The sequence below is a fragment of the Botryllus schlosseri genome, chromosome 5 (assembly GCF_051294905.1).
Source record: "Botryllus schlosseri isolate E-star chromosome 5, Bs_hap1, whole genome shotgun sequence".
Classification (NCBI taxonomy): Eukaryota; Metazoa; Chordata; class Ascidiacea; order Stolidobranchia; family Styelidae; genus Botryllus; species Botryllus schlosseri.
Window position 1 is genome coordinate 3,725,654 of NC_137240.1, and position 16,609 is coordinate 3,742,262.

The 16,609-nt window shown below is 38.9% G+C and overlaps 1 protein-coding gene across 1 annotated transcript in view; it reads right to left on the minus strand.

Moving 5' to 3' along the window:
- Positions 1–16,609, minus strand: part of LOC145439972 (titin-like) — a 515,551-nt gene that overhangs the window by 94,617 nt on the left and 404,325 nt on the right. Inside the window, exons 276-302 of the mRNA XM_080317640.1 lie at positions 16,482–16,589; positions 16,245–16,424; positions 16,021–16,172; positions 15,572–15,716; positions 15,357–15,507; positions 15,004–15,155; positions 14,723–14,948; positions 13,304–14,134; positions 12,443–12,654; positions 12,198–12,382; positions 11,250–11,652; positions 10,944–11,041; positions 10,677–10,887; positions 10,499–10,619; positions 10,179–10,348; positions 9,348–9,709; positions 8,542–8,804; positions 7,773–8,186; positions 7,182–7,460; positions 6,771–7,035; positions 6,411–6,621; positions 5,570–5,959; positions 4,674–4,906; positions 3,452–3,757; positions 1,573–1,966; positions 1,129–1,404; positions 187–478 (exon numbers count right to left, since the gene is read on the minus strand). Coding sequence (XP_080173766.1) covers positions 187–478; positions 1,129–1,404; positions 1,573–1,966; positions 3,452–3,757; positions 4,674–4,906; positions 5,570–5,959; positions 6,411–6,621; positions 6,771–7,035; positions 7,182–7,460; positions 7,773–8,186; positions 8,542–8,804; positions 9,348–9,709; positions 10,179–10,348; positions 10,499–10,619; positions 10,677–10,887; positions 10,944–11,041; positions 11,250–11,652; positions 12,198–12,382; positions 12,443–12,654; positions 13,304–14,134; positions 14,723–14,948; positions 15,004–15,155; positions 15,357–15,507; positions 15,572–15,716; positions 16,021–16,172; positions 16,245–16,424; positions 16,482–16,589 — 7,030 coding nt within the window. The remainder of the gene's footprint in view (positions 1–186; positions 479–1,128; positions 1,405–1,572; positions 1,967–3,451; positions 3,758–4,673; positions 4,907–5,569; positions 5,960–6,410; positions 6,622–6,770; positions 7,036–7,181; positions 7,461–7,772; positions 8,187–8,541; positions 8,805–9,347; positions 9,710–10,178; positions 10,349–10,498; positions 10,620–10,676; positions 10,888–10,943; positions 11,042–11,249; positions 11,653–12,197; positions 12,383–12,442; positions 12,655–13,303; positions 14,135–14,722; positions 14,949–15,003; positions 15,156–15,356; positions 15,508–15,571; positions 15,717–16,020; positions 16,173–16,244; positions 16,425–16,481; positions 16,590–16,609) is intronic.

Below are 16,609 nucleotides of genomic sequence, written 5' to 3' on the forward strand. Positions count from 1 at the left end.
ATATGAAGAAGCAGATATCATCATGGGAAAATAGGAAATTAAATAAATAAATAAGGTCATTGCCAAACAATTATTCTGTATCTTCAGAACAATTTGTCAAAACATTGTTTGGTAAAATACGTAGACCAAACATTAAGTTATCTATGAACTTTGCAGTATCCGAAAATATCCAGATCATGTGCTTACCGGAAAATATATTCATTATCTTTCACCAAATTGGAAATCTTTATGTATCGAGACGGTACATTTGAAGACACCAATGACCAAGATACTCTACTGGTTTCTCTCTTCTCCACGACGTAGTTTGTGATTTCAGAACCACCGTTTTCGAGAGGCGTGTCCCACGTTAGGGAGCATTTGTTGGCGGTAATGTCGCCTACAGTCAAATTGCCAACGGCGCCTGGTACGTCAAGGACCTTCACTTGTACCGTTAATGATCTTTCGCCGGCGTCATTCCGCACATACAAAGTGTATTGTCCTGAATGTAAAAAAATGATCATTTACTATTCAAATAATAAAGGAATTTTATGAATTTTCATATACAATATTCAGTGTCAAAACTGGTTTCATATTACAGCCGTTAACTAGTATAGAGTTTCAGTTCCATAGTTACATGTTCTAACCCTAACAGAAATGTATATTCATTAAAGTCACATCGAGTGTGCTAATATTCCTAGCGTAATCTGGCAATTTAGTGAATGGAGTCGATATCAGTTTATAAAAAACACCTTCCGTACATGACTAAATCAGATGTGTCACGATACTTTCCAGGTAATACAAGCAATAGAGATTGGAAACTTGTCTCAGGTCTGCAAAAATTATATATTATTGAAAGTCAAGTATAGGTTCAGAACTTTGGAAGTTAAGATCACCCATGGACTCGCACAAGTCAAATTAGTCGCATTTATCGAAAGATGTGTGTTACCACCTTACTGGACGCTCTTTAGATAATCTTACAGTGTACGAGTTGCAATTGCATTATAATAAACAACATTTGTGATATATAAAGACTGGTACATAACAAAAATTTCATTTTGAGACAGCAAAAAGGTTGCCAATCTCAGCAAGAGTAGATAACATGGTAGACTATTAGTAGAGTAATATACAAATGAATGAATGAATACTTACCGCTATCTTTTCTGCTACTCTCAAAGATATTGAGAGATGACTGTGTAGTAGTACGACCCAATTTAATTCTGGGACACGTATCCAAATCCCGACCATTTCTCGTCCATCTGACTGCTGGCTGAGGCTTCCCGTAAATTTTAGCCTCAAATTGAATCGCGTCGCCAGCTTTGACGGTGATTCCGTCGCTTAGTTTTGACTCATATTCAATATACGGTGGTTCCAATTCGTCACGGCAAATAACAGGGCTGGTGGGCTCTGAAGGCTCGGACAATGTACCTGCGAGAGAAAATACAATGGTATCCATTTCAAAAAAGTGTTGAAGGTACAGAACTTCAACGTACAATTAGATAATGTATTCATATTGAAATAAACCCAAACGTTCGGGTTTATTACAACATAAATATTAAATATATCATAATAGAGAAAAAGCAAAGCAAGAATTACCAATCGCGTTTTTGGCTATAACCCTGAACTGATGCTTTGAATTTTCAGTGAGCCCATCAATTTTGAAGCAGGTTTCGGTGACGTTGCTGAAGTTGCATTTGTACCATTTTTCAGTCGGCAATTCGCATTTTTCGATATTATAACCAGTCAAGGTACTGCCGCCATCGTATTCCGGCTTCTTCCATTCGATAGTCACATATCTGCTTGCGACTTGTATAACCTCTGGCTTGGTGGGAGGGTCGATCGGGTCTCTGCATATGACGCTATCGGAAACCTTGCTGACAGGACTGATTCCGGCAGCGTTTTCCGCGTAAGCTCTGAACTCATATTCCAAACCGTTTTCTAGTCCGGTGACTTTAAATTCAGTTCCGGGTACGACGATCTTGTTTGCTTTCTGAAATGCGGAAAGTGCATCGTAAATTATCAGAACCTTGGACCAGATAATGGAGCAGCAGTATGGGCAAACAGATTTGGTTAAAGTAATCATAGCTAGTATTGAAGAAGTAGAAGTGAGGCCATAAATTTCTATACAATTACAAGTACACGAGGTGTTAAAATTATTTCAATTAGAAAAAAGACTATTATGAAATGATTAAAAATAAATAAATTGATAAAAAATATGCGATTTTACCAAAAAAATGAAACTGTCATAGGGTTTATTTCATTCATTTCACACATAAAGTAATGTGAAACTATCCAAAACAACAAAAAGTGAGTGGTTTTGCCTAAAAATCAGTTAAAAGAGCTTATTGGAGGTACAGAACTTCGTTATACAATCGATTAGTATATTCATATTTAAATGAACCTGAATATTTTCGGCTATCCCTCGCCGGGGGTAATCGTCACCAATTAGTGATACGATAGTTGATCTACAATTTTTTTTTCAAATTCTCCACTTGTTGCTGACGATTACCCCTGAGGAGTGTCAGCCGAAAATATTCGGTTTCATTTCAATACCAATATAGGCTACTATTCAATTGTACGAAAACAGGCCATGAACTCGTCGTTGGGAGGGGTCGTTCACACTTTCATTTGTGTGCCGTGGAAGCTACTTTTATCAAAATACGCCAGCCATGACTGTGTCAACAAAAGAAGTTTGTGTACCATCAAAAATAGTACATTAAACACTCTCTTATTCGAAATTTCATGTTGGTGACGTCATGATGACGATCGTTGATATACAATGTTCTTTCCAATTTTCTACTAGTTACTGACGATTACCCCCAACGAGTGTCAGCCGAAATTATTCGGGTTCATTTCAATGTGAATATACTAATCAAAACCAGTTGTGCAGAAGTTGGAGTAATTTGAAACCAAATGTACAGCAACTTTTTTGGGTGTTCAAGAAGATTTTGACTACTGCACTACTGCACTACTATTTTTGTCCTTGATTTTTTTGCGGCATATACACCGACTCATGATACACATGCACACAATCTGTACTAATGCATATCATGAGCGCATGATACGCATATGCCGCTGGACAAGGAAGTGCAGATATAGCCTTAACGGCTTTCTAAGTCATGCACCACCCCTCCATGCTATCCCAGTAATGCATGAGCACCAAGCAGGGAAGTCATGGATACCAGAGTTACTAATCAGGTCTTTGGTCTGACCCGGCCGGGGAACGAACCCACAACCTACCGATCAAGATGCTGGACGCTTCACCATTACGCTATCTTGTCGGTAAGGTCGGATAAATTATTGCGAACAGGCAAAACCTACTTAAATCCTCCCAAAAAATGAGTTCTTCGTTACAGTTCTGGACGCAAAGAGTCAATTACTAATTTGCATTTGTCACTTGTTTAAACAAGCAAATTTATAATTTCAGAACTGTGTTTATCATAAATAAGCATTTAAAGTAAATCAAGGTTCCTACCCTCCATAAAATAGAGTTCCGATCTTTCATTTCAACTTGATAGCCGGTAATTGGCGAGCCCCCATCTTGAAGAGGTGGCTGCCATTTCAGCACCACCGTATCTTTAGTGGCCCGCACAATATCAGGTCTCCCTGGCGGGCCAGGTACCGTAAAGGCGTGTTTCGCTATTATCAAGTCCGACGTCAAAGCGGGTCCCACACCAAATCGATTTTCCGCCCTTATCCTAAACACGTATTCCGTCCCATTGACCAATTTTGGTGCTTTGATCGTTGTACGAGCGCAAGCAGCCGATACAGTTGACCACACCTGAACGTAATAATGTCATTTTAAAATAATTACAAAAATTATACTACGTGATAATTAGAGCCAATTAAAAAAAATATTGGTATCAGTCATTAGATGTAAAAGATGTTAGCAATTCATATGACGTCGTAACATGGTAGCAGGAAGTCAGTGAACTATAATCTGCGATTGGTATACTTAGGATATTAATATATTTCTTATAGCTCACAGGCATCAAGATGCAGCCATTCTATTTTATTTCATGTCCAATATGGTTGTTCAAAACTAACTATTTTCTTCAAATGTATTTGGTTATTTGAAGAAAACTGTTAGCTTTGCCAAAAAAAGTGCTGCACACCAAATTTAACTAAATTCCAACATGTAAATGAGAAGCTAATGGTGTTCAAATTTTGGATTTGTATTAGCATAATTTATGACGGGCATTCTATCATTAAAAATTATAAAATTTTCCACCGTAACTACCATTTTTATGAAATCCAAAATTTTGCACACCGATAATATTGCTTCTACTATTTGGAAATAAGCAGAATTTCATGTTCATCGTTTTTTCTAGACAACTTAGCAATTTTGTGGGGTTGACGGTTGAATTTCAAAAAAAAATTGATTCATTTTTAATATATTAAAAATTTTCTAATTCTAGTAGCTAATTCTGGTTGAAATTGAGATAAATTATGTGTCCAGCGTTTTTTAAGTCAACCTAACAATTTTCTCGATACCTGTCAAATCCGAAGAAAAAAGTTGTCTTTGGACACTCATAATTCTCAAGCTTAGCACAGGCTGTAAAGTTGTGCAAATAAATGCTCTGAAGTTTTGGAAATGTATCAAAATTTAGATCCTTCGAATATCGGCTAAATATATCAGGGTTATCGGTGAGGGTACTAGTTATCAGTTTTATCGTCATAATAGTCATAATACAAACCATGCTTGTCGCTTCTCTCTTCTCTACGATGTAGCTCGAAATAGGACTTCCGCCAACAAAAGTCGGTGGTTCCCAAGAGAGGTGCACAGAATCGGCAGAGACGGAATCAAATTTCACAGGACCGGTTGGAGCGCTGGGCTTGTCGTAGACCACTATTTCTACTGGAGATTTTGCCGTGTTTGATGAATTCACCGCTGTTATTACATAGTCGCCGGCGTCTTCGACAACACAATCTAAAATAAAGTGTAGCTTTCATTAGTTGTATCATAAAGAATCAAACAGTGTTTAAGAGTATCAGCTAACAGATGTCAAGCTGTAGATAATTTGTACAACAAAAGCATAAGCTGATATATCAATCAGGTCTTGATGACATTGTCAATGAGTGTTTATGTTTGTTCATCAATACCATATAGGTGGGCAGTCACCCTCTTATTTGATAATAACCCTCTGGTTATCATGCATGAAGGACATAAATTACACTGTGCTACATATTGTGATATATTATTGAGCTGTAATATTAATTAGGCAACATATAAGCTGAAGTCATTCTATCGCGTTGTATGAGTATAAAAGAAATTGAGTCCTGATATTTATTGAGTCATTTCTGAGCATTGAAGATCTTATTGTTAGGACAGAACTCTCAGGTTAAGTAGCCAAGCAAGTCAGCTTATCATATTGGTTAGCTATGCTTACTGCTACAGGAACTGACAAGTCGTTTTAACCATGTAACTGCTATTATACAGCAAAACACATTGGCGATACACTTGAACTTATTATTAGTTAGGTGTCAGATTATACTACCGTATATCTTGAAAAACAGTCTAACCGTTATGTAAGGAAAGCTAAATAAATTTCGGTCGTGTTAGCATTTGTCTTATTTATACGAATCACTGTACCTTTTAGCGTCAGCGTGCTCGAGTTATCATCATTTTCCAAATTGACTCGACTTGTCTGCTTAATCTCTTGCCCGTCCTTGTACCATTTCGTTTCTGGGAATGGTTTGCCGGAAATAGACACTCTCGCTTTCAAATCTGACCCTTTCTTGCCGTAAAATATCAGCTTCGTCAGTCCGTTCGTATCGATATGAGCCGGTTCCATTTCGTCCTTCGCCACTACCGATTGGAACAATTCTCTGGCTTCCCCTACGCCTTTCTCGTTGATAGCTTTGACGCGGACGTGATAGGCTTTGCCTTCTGATAATTTTGAGATCGTTCCGACAAGTTGCTTGACCTGTCCGCCTAATTTCCATTCGTTTGTATCCTTCTCTTTGTACTCCATCAAATAACCTTCGAATAAATATTTTATTCAATTTAACTTTGTGGTTATATGCTGTATCTGGGGATGCGCATAATTGAGTGCCAGATGTGGAAAGCTCGCAAATGGACTTTTTGTACCACAAAGAATATAATACCAGTTTTACATCACATTTATGATTATTCAGTATTTTTTTCGATCATACCTATTCCATCACACTTTGTTACAATGATGTGAGTTTATCACGATTTCACAGATATGGCATTTCCATTGAAGTGCATATCTTTGTATTACATGTTTCTTATGCTGTGATATGACCAATCGAGGTTTAAAGCCTTCAACAGTGGAAAATGGTAAAAAAAACTATAAATCTTGTTGGTAAAGTTAACTCTTAATGACAAGAAGCATGTTATTTTAGTACTCTCCCTGCCAAATTACAATCATTAGAATTGTTACCTATTCAAACCATTGGCAGGACCATACCTGTGATTTTACTGCCTCCGTCCGAGTCTGGTTTTGTCCAAGATAGAGAGATGCTTTTGCCGGTCGTGCCGGTGACTTCCAGCCTGCCGGGACCGCTTGGAATTTCGGAGGCCTTGATGGCACCCTTGGTCTCGCACGGGGGACCAGTTCCGTATTCGTTTTCGGCCATTACCCGGAAGTAATAGCTGCTTCCCTCTTCCAAATTTGGTACCTACAACAACAACTCATAATTCACTATGAATTTTCTTAAATTTATATGAAAGTATCGTGCCACAGAAAGTCATATCAAATTAAGTAACATATTCCCAAGGAAAAGATATTAAAACCTCAGTGGGTATCAGCTTTTGATGAATATAATACCTTGAAGCTGTTGCGGACGCAATTAAGGGTCACTGTCGACCACTTTTTCTTAGTAGTTTCCTTCTTCTCAACAATATATCCGGTGATAATGCTGCCACCATTATTTAAAGGCGCATCCCAAGACAGCGTAACTGACTCTTTGGTGACTTCTTTGGCAATAAGATTAGTCGGGGCGGATGGGCTGTCCAATACTATTACAGAGACGGCTGAGGTCTTTGTTCCAGCACTGTTCTCGAGCGTCAAAGTATACTGCCCGGTGTGATCTCTGCAACATACAGTTAAATAGTATATTTGTATTGAAATAAACCCGAATATTTTCGGCTGACACTCATCAGGGGTAATCGTCAGGCACTAGTATAGATTTCAAAACTACTTTGCATATATGAATGTTGATCTATTATTATGGTATACCTTGCAGATCTTTCAATCAGCATCAACGTAGTACTATCGCTTGTGTTCACGTTAGCTTGATCTGGTAAGAACGTGTCGTCCTTGCGCCAAGTGACAGAAGGAATTGGACTTCCGTGATACGTCGCTAGTATCCTGACCGAGTTGCCTGCTTTGACCTTCAAAGCCTGTCTCAAGCTGACGTCCATATCCATATCAGGAGCCGATAAGATGTCTCGTACCGAGACTTGACCTGGTACTAAGGCTGGTTCTCCAACGCCTGATTGATTTGTAGCAGACACTCTGTAACGAAAACAGATTTGGGAATAACAATGTTAACTATAATAACGTCAAAATGCGAGCCCTCCAGGTTTAGTTTTGCTTGAGAAACGAAAAACTGATAAGTAAAATTGAAAAATGTTATAAACATAACCAATTATACACAAGTACCCCAAATCGTAGTCATAATTCGTTAGTGACCCGATCTGATGATCCCTGGCATGGGGTACACGCAATGGTGAGATTAAAACCTCTAAAAGTGCTGACGTCACAATATTTGAGTCAAATATACTGAAGTAAAAAAAAAATTCTGGTTATTTATAGAAATATTTTTACCGAATTTTGTACTCCGCATTTTCCGACAATCCTTTGACCGCGAATTCGTGATCCTTGAATCCAAGCGGCATATTGCATTTGACCCAATTTACTTCGTCTTCTCCCGCTTGTAATTTCGCGTATTCCACCAAATATCCCGATATATCTTGCCCACCATCGTAATTCGGCTTTTTCCAAGTCAAATCCACGCTGTTCCGAGTGGTTGAGACCACGGCTGGTGACAATGGTGGCCCTGGTGGGTACACCGGGTCTACGATGCTGATGTGAGGTGAAGGTTCTGACGGCTCGCCTGGGCCGGCTGCGTTTTCGGCAATGACACGGAACTCTACTTCTGAATCTTCAACTAGTCCAGTCACCCTGAAACGCTTTTCAGTGATGTTTTTCTTGGTTGCGCGCACCCAGCGTGTGCCTTTCCTGATATAGAAATAAATTTTGTATTGAGTTTATGGCAATGTTGAGATTTCTTGAGTCACGTTTTACGTGACTCGAGTGACTACCCTCAAAGTCGCTCAACTTGTATGTTTTGACTCTTGTCTCAGAGTCAAATTTTAAAGTCCATTTTCAAGTCATTGAGTATTCTACCACACAGCATTGTGGACTTCTCAGCCTCTTAAATTGACTGTGTCATCAATATTTTGGAGTAGTAGTAGTAGTAGTATTTAATACCAACACAGGTTGATGACAAATGTAGCAATGTAGAAAGGGAGAAGGTATTGAAATCCAGACATATCAATTTGTTATACATAAATGTGCTTTGAAAATACTTTACCTGTCTCTTTTCTGTAGAATATAGTTGGTGATTTCAGCACCGCCATCGTTCTTTGGTCTTTCCCAAGTTACGACACAAGAGTCTTTGGTGACATTAGCAATTTCCGGCAGCGAGGGCTTTCCGGGGGCCGTGAATTGGTTTTCGGCACGGAAGGGCTCGGATTCTTTAGGCTCCCCTCGTCCGTATTTATTGACGGCCATCACGCGCACCACATACTCGTTGTGCTCGATGAAATTTGTGGCTTTCAGTGAATTGCCTTCAGCCTGAAAACATGGGATCACAAATTGCGCTCTTTCTTAGTATTGATGATTTTATACAATGCATGCCATTCAAAAGATTTGATTTCTTTTTTGTCTCAATTCAAAATTTCTTGAAATTTTCAATGTCATAGAAAAAAAAATCCATTAGCCCTGGGGTTCTTAACCGGTGGTACGGGTCCATGAAAAGTCAAGGCTGAAATTACAACTATAAACTATAAAACTACATTGTCCTTATGTGTCCTTTTTGACTCATATACAACTTACGATAAAGACAATATTAATTGCATTTGAACTGGTAATCAGCTCCCTAAATTTCGTGGTTACGGCATCCACATCCAAGTAATCACCAAAAAAAATTTCGAAGTCAGTGCTACAAAATGGATAAGAACCATTTTGGATTTATAAGATCATGAATTGATAAATTACCAATACATAAGGCTAATATTGTAGATGGACCTTTATTTTATCCCTAGATCGTCAGAAAGCAAGTCAAAAATTTATAGATAAGGAACAACGCATCATCAAGTCACATAATAACCAACTCACATTGCTATCGATTAGAGTCCACGTTAGTCTGCTTGTCTCGCGTTTTTCCACCACATAGTGGGTGACATTGGCGCCTCCATTGTCACTGGGGGTAGCCCATGATATTTTCACTCGTCCTGCACTGATGTCAGACACCGTTACAGAGCCGGGTGGTCCAGGTCTATCCAGAACTTTGACGGTAACGCCGAGAGTTTTTGCCCCGCCAATGTTTTTCAAGTGAAGCACGTATTGACCGGAATTGGTGCGCCGTGCGTCGCGTATGTGTACTGCGCTGGACGTATCACCGTTTTCAATACCGAGTGCTGGATTTTCAAGCAATTTTTCGCCATCTTTTTCCCAAGCAATATCAGGTCTGGGTTTGCCTATTGGAAAACAGTAATGTATTTAGCGTTAACTGCTTCAGTTTGAGAGATATGTCCTTTGTATGTAATAGTGCTCCATTTACTTGAACATGGCAAAGTTGATTTATAACCTGATGAGGCAGTCATATATCCAAACTTTCATCAATTCAAAAACACCACAACATTGCCATATAATTAAAAGATAAGAGGGTGCTGAAATGACTTGGAATAGCTTTTTAATAAAATACATATGTATGACTAATTAATATTAGCAATGTTGTAATTACTGTATTTTATAACAGGCACCGCTTATAATCAAGAGATTCACCTTGAATTTTATTTAACATCGATAACTAGTAAATCCATTTTTCCAATATCCATCACAAGATGAAGGAAGCATTCTAATCTTTTTAAACAGTGAAATCGGGAAAGTCCAATACCTAGTTTTAATGCTACTAACATCAAATGATATCGGCAGAAATTATTTCACCTGCTATCTTCGCTTCTAGTTTTACTTGTTCGCCGGCTTTCACAACAATAGTGTCTCGGTATTTGGCATCAAATTCGATTCTCGGTGGTATAACCTCATCGCGACAGGTAACAGGATAGGATTCGTCAGAATAGTCGGATGACGAATCGGCTGCGTTTTTAGCCAGTATCCTTCAAAATAACTCAATGTCACATATATAATATATCACATATACCATATATCACACATACAATATATCGCATATATCACGTTTATCATATATTACATATATCATATATACCACATATATCAGATATCATAGTCATTAGTCGTGATCTAACCTGAATATGTATTCAGCACCTTCGTTTAGACCAGTCACAGTAAATGTAGTATCAGCAACATTATTGAAGTTACATTTGAGCCACCGACCATCGGGCAATTCTTTCTTTTCGATGACATAGCCTGAATAAGAAATATGCCATGTTATACAATATTTCCACACACATTACATGGTTATACCAGTAATTCTTGTTCCGCCATTGTACTCAGGCTTCTTCCACTGAAGCTTAACCATATTGCGTCCAACTTCGAGTACCTCAGGTCTGCCGGGTGTGTCAATTTTGTCTCGGCATATCACGGACTCGGACGGTTTGCTGAATTTACCATTTCCGGCCATATTTTCGGCACACACTCGAAACGAGTATTCCAGATTTTCGGTCAAACCTCCCACCTGGCAGTTGCAATGCGATATTTTATGTTCCACCACAGAGATATTTATTAACTTACCTTTGCGGAAGTCGTTTTTACAGGACTGCGAATAGCAGGCGTCCACAGGATCGAGTTTTTATCTTTCTTTTCAACATGATAAGCAAATATCTTTTCTCCTGAATGACATCATGATTTCGTGTGATTCAATCATCAAAGTCAATAAAAATAATGGCAGATACACGGCCAGAGGTGGTCAGCAATGAAGTGCTATCACTCATTTGGAGTACTTAAGAAGGTTTTACTTTTGTTAGGTAATAAATTAAATTGAAGATGGAAGGATATACATGAATTATCCTATATAAAATATATTGATACAAATCCTACCTCCATCATGATCCGGAGCTTGCCATTCAAGTGATACGGAATCTGATGTGACATTAAGAATGTCTGGTATGCCTGGTGCCCCTGGTTCCTTGAACGGGTATTCAATCAACACTGGTGTGGAATCCAACGGATCCGATCGACCGAATCTATTGTCAGCATATATGCGGAATATATATTCATGGTCTTTGTCTAGCCGTGACACTTTCAAAGTGGTTCTTGTGACAGCGCCTGCGACTTCAGTCCATTTTTCGTTATCTTTCTTGCGTTTTCGCACCAGGTAACTGTTGATTGGTGCTGCGCCGTCAAATTCAGGAGCTGCCCATGTCAGAGTAACGGAATCTCCGTTTATGTTACTGAATTCGACCGGGCCTTTTGGTGGACTTGGTCGGTCGAACACAACAACCTGTCGAACGCACAGTGAGATTCATCATCTGCTACCATTTCTACTAGCAATACGGTAAGTTTTTGGTATTAAGACGGGGGAATTGATAATATAGGCACAAGGTATTGAAACAGTTCATATTATGTCTTATATACTCATACTAAAGCAGGGCCCAACGATTTGAGCACTGCATACAAATCAAGTATAAATTGCAAAAATCTTAGTGTAGTTGCGGAATAATGATATTAGGTAGTTCTGCAACTCAGAATCATTTCATCAACAAGAATTATAACTACAATACTTTCGTCTCAGTGTGGGAGTCTTCAAGCATGCAGGGCAAGGAACGTACATAACTTTCGTTGTTAGTCAAATCTATATTTCTATATTACATTGCTCTTGCATAAGAGATACTTATATGCACTCTCTTACTCTGTGTAATGTCACTACTACTAGAATTAGAACACTCAACTCTAAGCTTAATGCTTGACTCGTAAATAACTCAAATCAGGTTCTTGATTTGCACAAGCCTGATTACATAGTTTTTCGAAATATTTATTGTTACAAACCTTCACAGGTATAGTTTTGGTACCAGCAGAGTTGCTAACGACGAGATCATATGTGCCAGCATCGTCTCGACAACAATTTTTTATATTCAGCATTGCATCGTTGCCGACGGTCTCAGCGTTGACGCGCTGGTTTTCTTTCAGATTTTCTGCATTTCTCATCCATTGCACAGTAGGCATTGGCTTGCCTGCGAAACATATAGATTTAGAGACACCGTCATTTAAGTCAGTGCAAAAAGAATTAGTACCAAGCAATGGCAACTTCAGAGCGATATGCGACCCTGCTTTGGCGTTGATAGATCCCATATACAGGGCACTGAGATCAATGTCCGGCTTTGAAATATCATCCTTCACCAGAATCGGATGTCTTGTCTGTAATGGTTCCCCTTCGCCGACTTGATTTACGGCCTTCACCCGGACGTGATACTCAGATCCCTCGTGCAAATCAGCAATAAACGCACTGTAAGTGAATGAGACATTCATATTGAAATGAGCCAGGATGTTTTCGGCAGCCATTAGTCAAAGGTAATATATCCGCAGCTAGCAGAAAGTTCCAAAAAAAATTCAATATAAGCAATCTCAGTAGAAACTCTTGGAAGTACAGGACTTCAATATAGATTTGAATAATATATTCATATTGAAATTCACCCAAATAATTTTGGCTGATCCTCGTCAGAGGTTAATCATCAGTAACTAGTTGAGAATTGAAAAAAATATTGTACAGGAACATCGTATCATCGAATGGTATAAAAATTCAAATAATAAAGGCGAACAAATCGCTAAAGCCAAATCTGTACTATTTTTATATTATACAAAAACTCCTTCTTTTGTTCACCTCGAATATTCGAATTTCGTTTAAAGGGGTTTGTGTATAATCTAAAGTTAGTACATTGATCTTACGATATTTGTTCGCCTTGATTATTCGGATTCTCACGCCTGTAACGTCATATTTGATGATATAACTGTTGACATACACTGTTCTCTATAGTTATTTACTAGTTACTGACGAATACCCCTAATGAGTAACAGTGGAAAATCGCAGGTTTATTTCACTATGAATATATCATTTGAATAATAATCGGAAGAATTGAAGGATTTGATATACTCACGATAGTTTCGAAGTCGTGCATTTCGTAATCCAAGGTTCTGAGCCGCATTTTTGAATTTCAACGACGTAACTGCTGATGGCGCTTCCACCATCAGACTCAGGCTTCACCCAAGAGATTGACAAAGATGATTTCGTTACATCGTCAACAGTTATAGATTTTGGAGATCCCGGCACTTCACACATCATTACAGGCCGTTTTGTGTCTTCCGGCTCTCCGATACCGTACTTGTTTTCTGCCATAACCCTGAAGAAATACTCTTGACCTTCTTCCAATCCTGTGACTTTGAACGTGTCCCTGTGGACTTCAGTAGCGACTGTAGTCCAAGCTTTCCTCGTGGGCATACGTTTTTCTACCAAGTAATTAGTGATGGCAGCGCCTCCATCTAGTTTCGGTTCATCCCATAACAAGAACGCAGAGCTTTTAGTGACATCTTTCACTGCTAGATTTTGTACCGGTCCAGGTGCATCCAACACTTTTACGTTAAGCGACAAAACTTTAGTGCCGGCCGCGTTCGCGAGAAGCAATTCGTATTTTCCTGCATCACTACACTTAGCTTTCTCAATGATTAGCAAACTGTATGACGAAGTGGTCTCAACAGTGCTTCGATCTGACGGAATACCGCCCTCTTTGGTCCATGTTATTTCAGGAGTGGGGCGTCCACGTATGGTTACAAACATACGTATGGATCCCCCGGCGCGGACTGTGATGGTTTTTCTCATGTCGGCGTCTAGTTCGTAGTTTGGCGCTTCCAAAACTTCGACCGGTGTCATTTCGTTGCTGGCGTTGCTGGGTTCTGACTTGCCTGCATTGTTGATTGCGATGACTCGGAATCTGTGAGTAGCGAATGAAGGAAATCAGTAAAAGCAGTGAGCTGTAACAAGTAGTGAAATGTTTCTTTGCTGTTATTCTAATTCGAATCAAATTTTTGTGATTTTTTATTATCTAGTTTTAATTCTAATTGAGTTTATGGCTTTCCCGAAAGTGCTACAGGCGAACCATATGGTACCATTCAATCTTGCTATAGAAACATTTGCTATTCCTATGCTTATAGTAATGGACTCATGGATTAATGGATTTCATACGAACTGAACTTCATTTAATGTCAAAAGTTTTGCGAATTCACTAATTCCATTCTAATTTGGATAAAAATTGTGTAGCTATAATTATAATTCGAATCTAATTTGGGAAAGCTGAAAAAAGATATTCATTTACCATGATACAGGTGCCATTTTGCCAATCGTTATGAAAATTTCACTCATAATAACGATGAATAACGTATCGCAAAACCATCTTCTACTTTCAAAGAAAGGTACAAAAGTAGAAAATTCTGCCTCATAAAGAGTCGCAAAAAAGTAGAAGTATTTTGAAACATACTTTGAAGATATAGCAGATAATTACCAGTCCGAGAGCGTTACTAACCTGTACGTAGTGTCAGATTTCAAATCAGGAATCACGCATTCTTCCTTCGTTATTTTCCTGTTCGTACTGCGAGTCGGCACAAAATCAAATGATCCAGCAATGACGACTTCAACCTCATATTCTGTTATAGGCGCGCCTCCATCGTAAGTGGGTTTACTCCAAGACAGAGTAATTGTGCTTTTGGTCGAATCTGACATATGCGGCGCCGTAGGTGTGCCTGGTACGTCTGTAATTTTTTTTGTTTAGTAACAGGCGCACATGATTTTGACAGCCTTTCTTACAAATTGGATCTCGTGCTATCGATATGTTAGAGCTGTCGCTGATTGGCCCAATCCCGGCTTTATTTTCCGAAGACACTCGGAATTCATATTCAGTATTTTCGTTCAATCCAGTGACGCGAAGTCTGTTTTCATGGACAGGTTCCTTGTTACATCTGAATATATATTTATAAAAACGATGTACAATGGAATGTTGAATCGTCAGCAACTATTACAGAATTGGAAAGAACGTTGTATATCAGTAATATACTGTGCTTATTCTTTTTTTTTGGCAAATTTTTCAAAATCTGCACCACTAGTCATTTCAGTCTTCATCAAATGATTTTGACATTTCAAAAACCCAATGCATTACCCACCTAATCCATTTAAGACCGGATTTGGTCTTTCGCTCCAAGTTGTATCCGATAATCTCACTTCCACCATCCGATTCTGGCCTCTCCCAAGTCACAGTCATGGTGTTGCCGGTCGTTTTGGTAACTTCAGGCTTGCCAGGCTTACCGGGTACATCTACGCAAATACACAGCTTCGTATATCCCTTCTACGTTATATTGGAATGGGTATAGAAATGTACCAAATGGATTCTTTGCGATCACCGATGCAGATTCAGCAGGCGGGCCAACACCGTATTTATTCTGAGCCGATACTCGGAAAATGTATTGGTTTCCGGCGATGAGTTTGGTACAGTTGATGTTGCAGTGCATGCCAGATTCACCAACCTACGAAATTTCAGAAGTCTCATTTTAAGTAAATGCAGCTGTGCAGTTGCAAGGTCATTGCGCTCTAAATATAATGCAAAAATATTATTGGCATCCTCCGTTTTCTTCAAGAAGCAGACATATTTGAATTGCAGCTAAGATTTTAAGAAGCGGAATGTAACCTCCATGAAAATCATTCAGCTGCAGTACGAATACAGTGGATTTCTGAGAAACATGGATACTCAATGAATTTTTCTCACATCTTGAACCTCAATTTGATGTCACATCATATTTAGAGATCAATGCCGCATAACAAATATCTCACCGAAGTCCAAAGCAAGCGACTTGTCTCTCGTTTTTCAACGATATAATTGGTGATTTGACTTCCGCCATTTTGCTTAGGCTCACTCCAAGACAGCTTGCATTTTTCTGCCATTACGTCGCTTATCTTAATAGGTCCTACAGGTCCTGGTTTATCTGTAATGGTTCAGAAATATTTGATCAGTCAATATAACATGAGAATGATGAGGGAAACAATTCCATGGTTACCCAAAACATCCACTTTGCAAGACACGGATTTGATCCCGTATTTATTAGACGCTGTCAAGGTATATTCGCCTGCGTTCGCCAATTTAACCTCTTTCACGCGTAACGTTGAGTGTGTCAATGTACGTTCGAGCTTAACGCCATCTTTTTCTCGTATGTCCAAGTCATTCAATGTCCATGCAGCTGTAAGTGGACAAGGTTTGTCATTGATTCGAATACGATTCTATTCATTTGACTTACCAGTGGGTACAGGCTTGCCTTCTATTTCAGCTCTGAGTTGTAAGTCCTGACCGGCTCGTAATGTGACTCCATTGATCAAGTTTGCGTCCAGGGTAATAGATGGAGTTTCTAATGTGTATAACAAAATC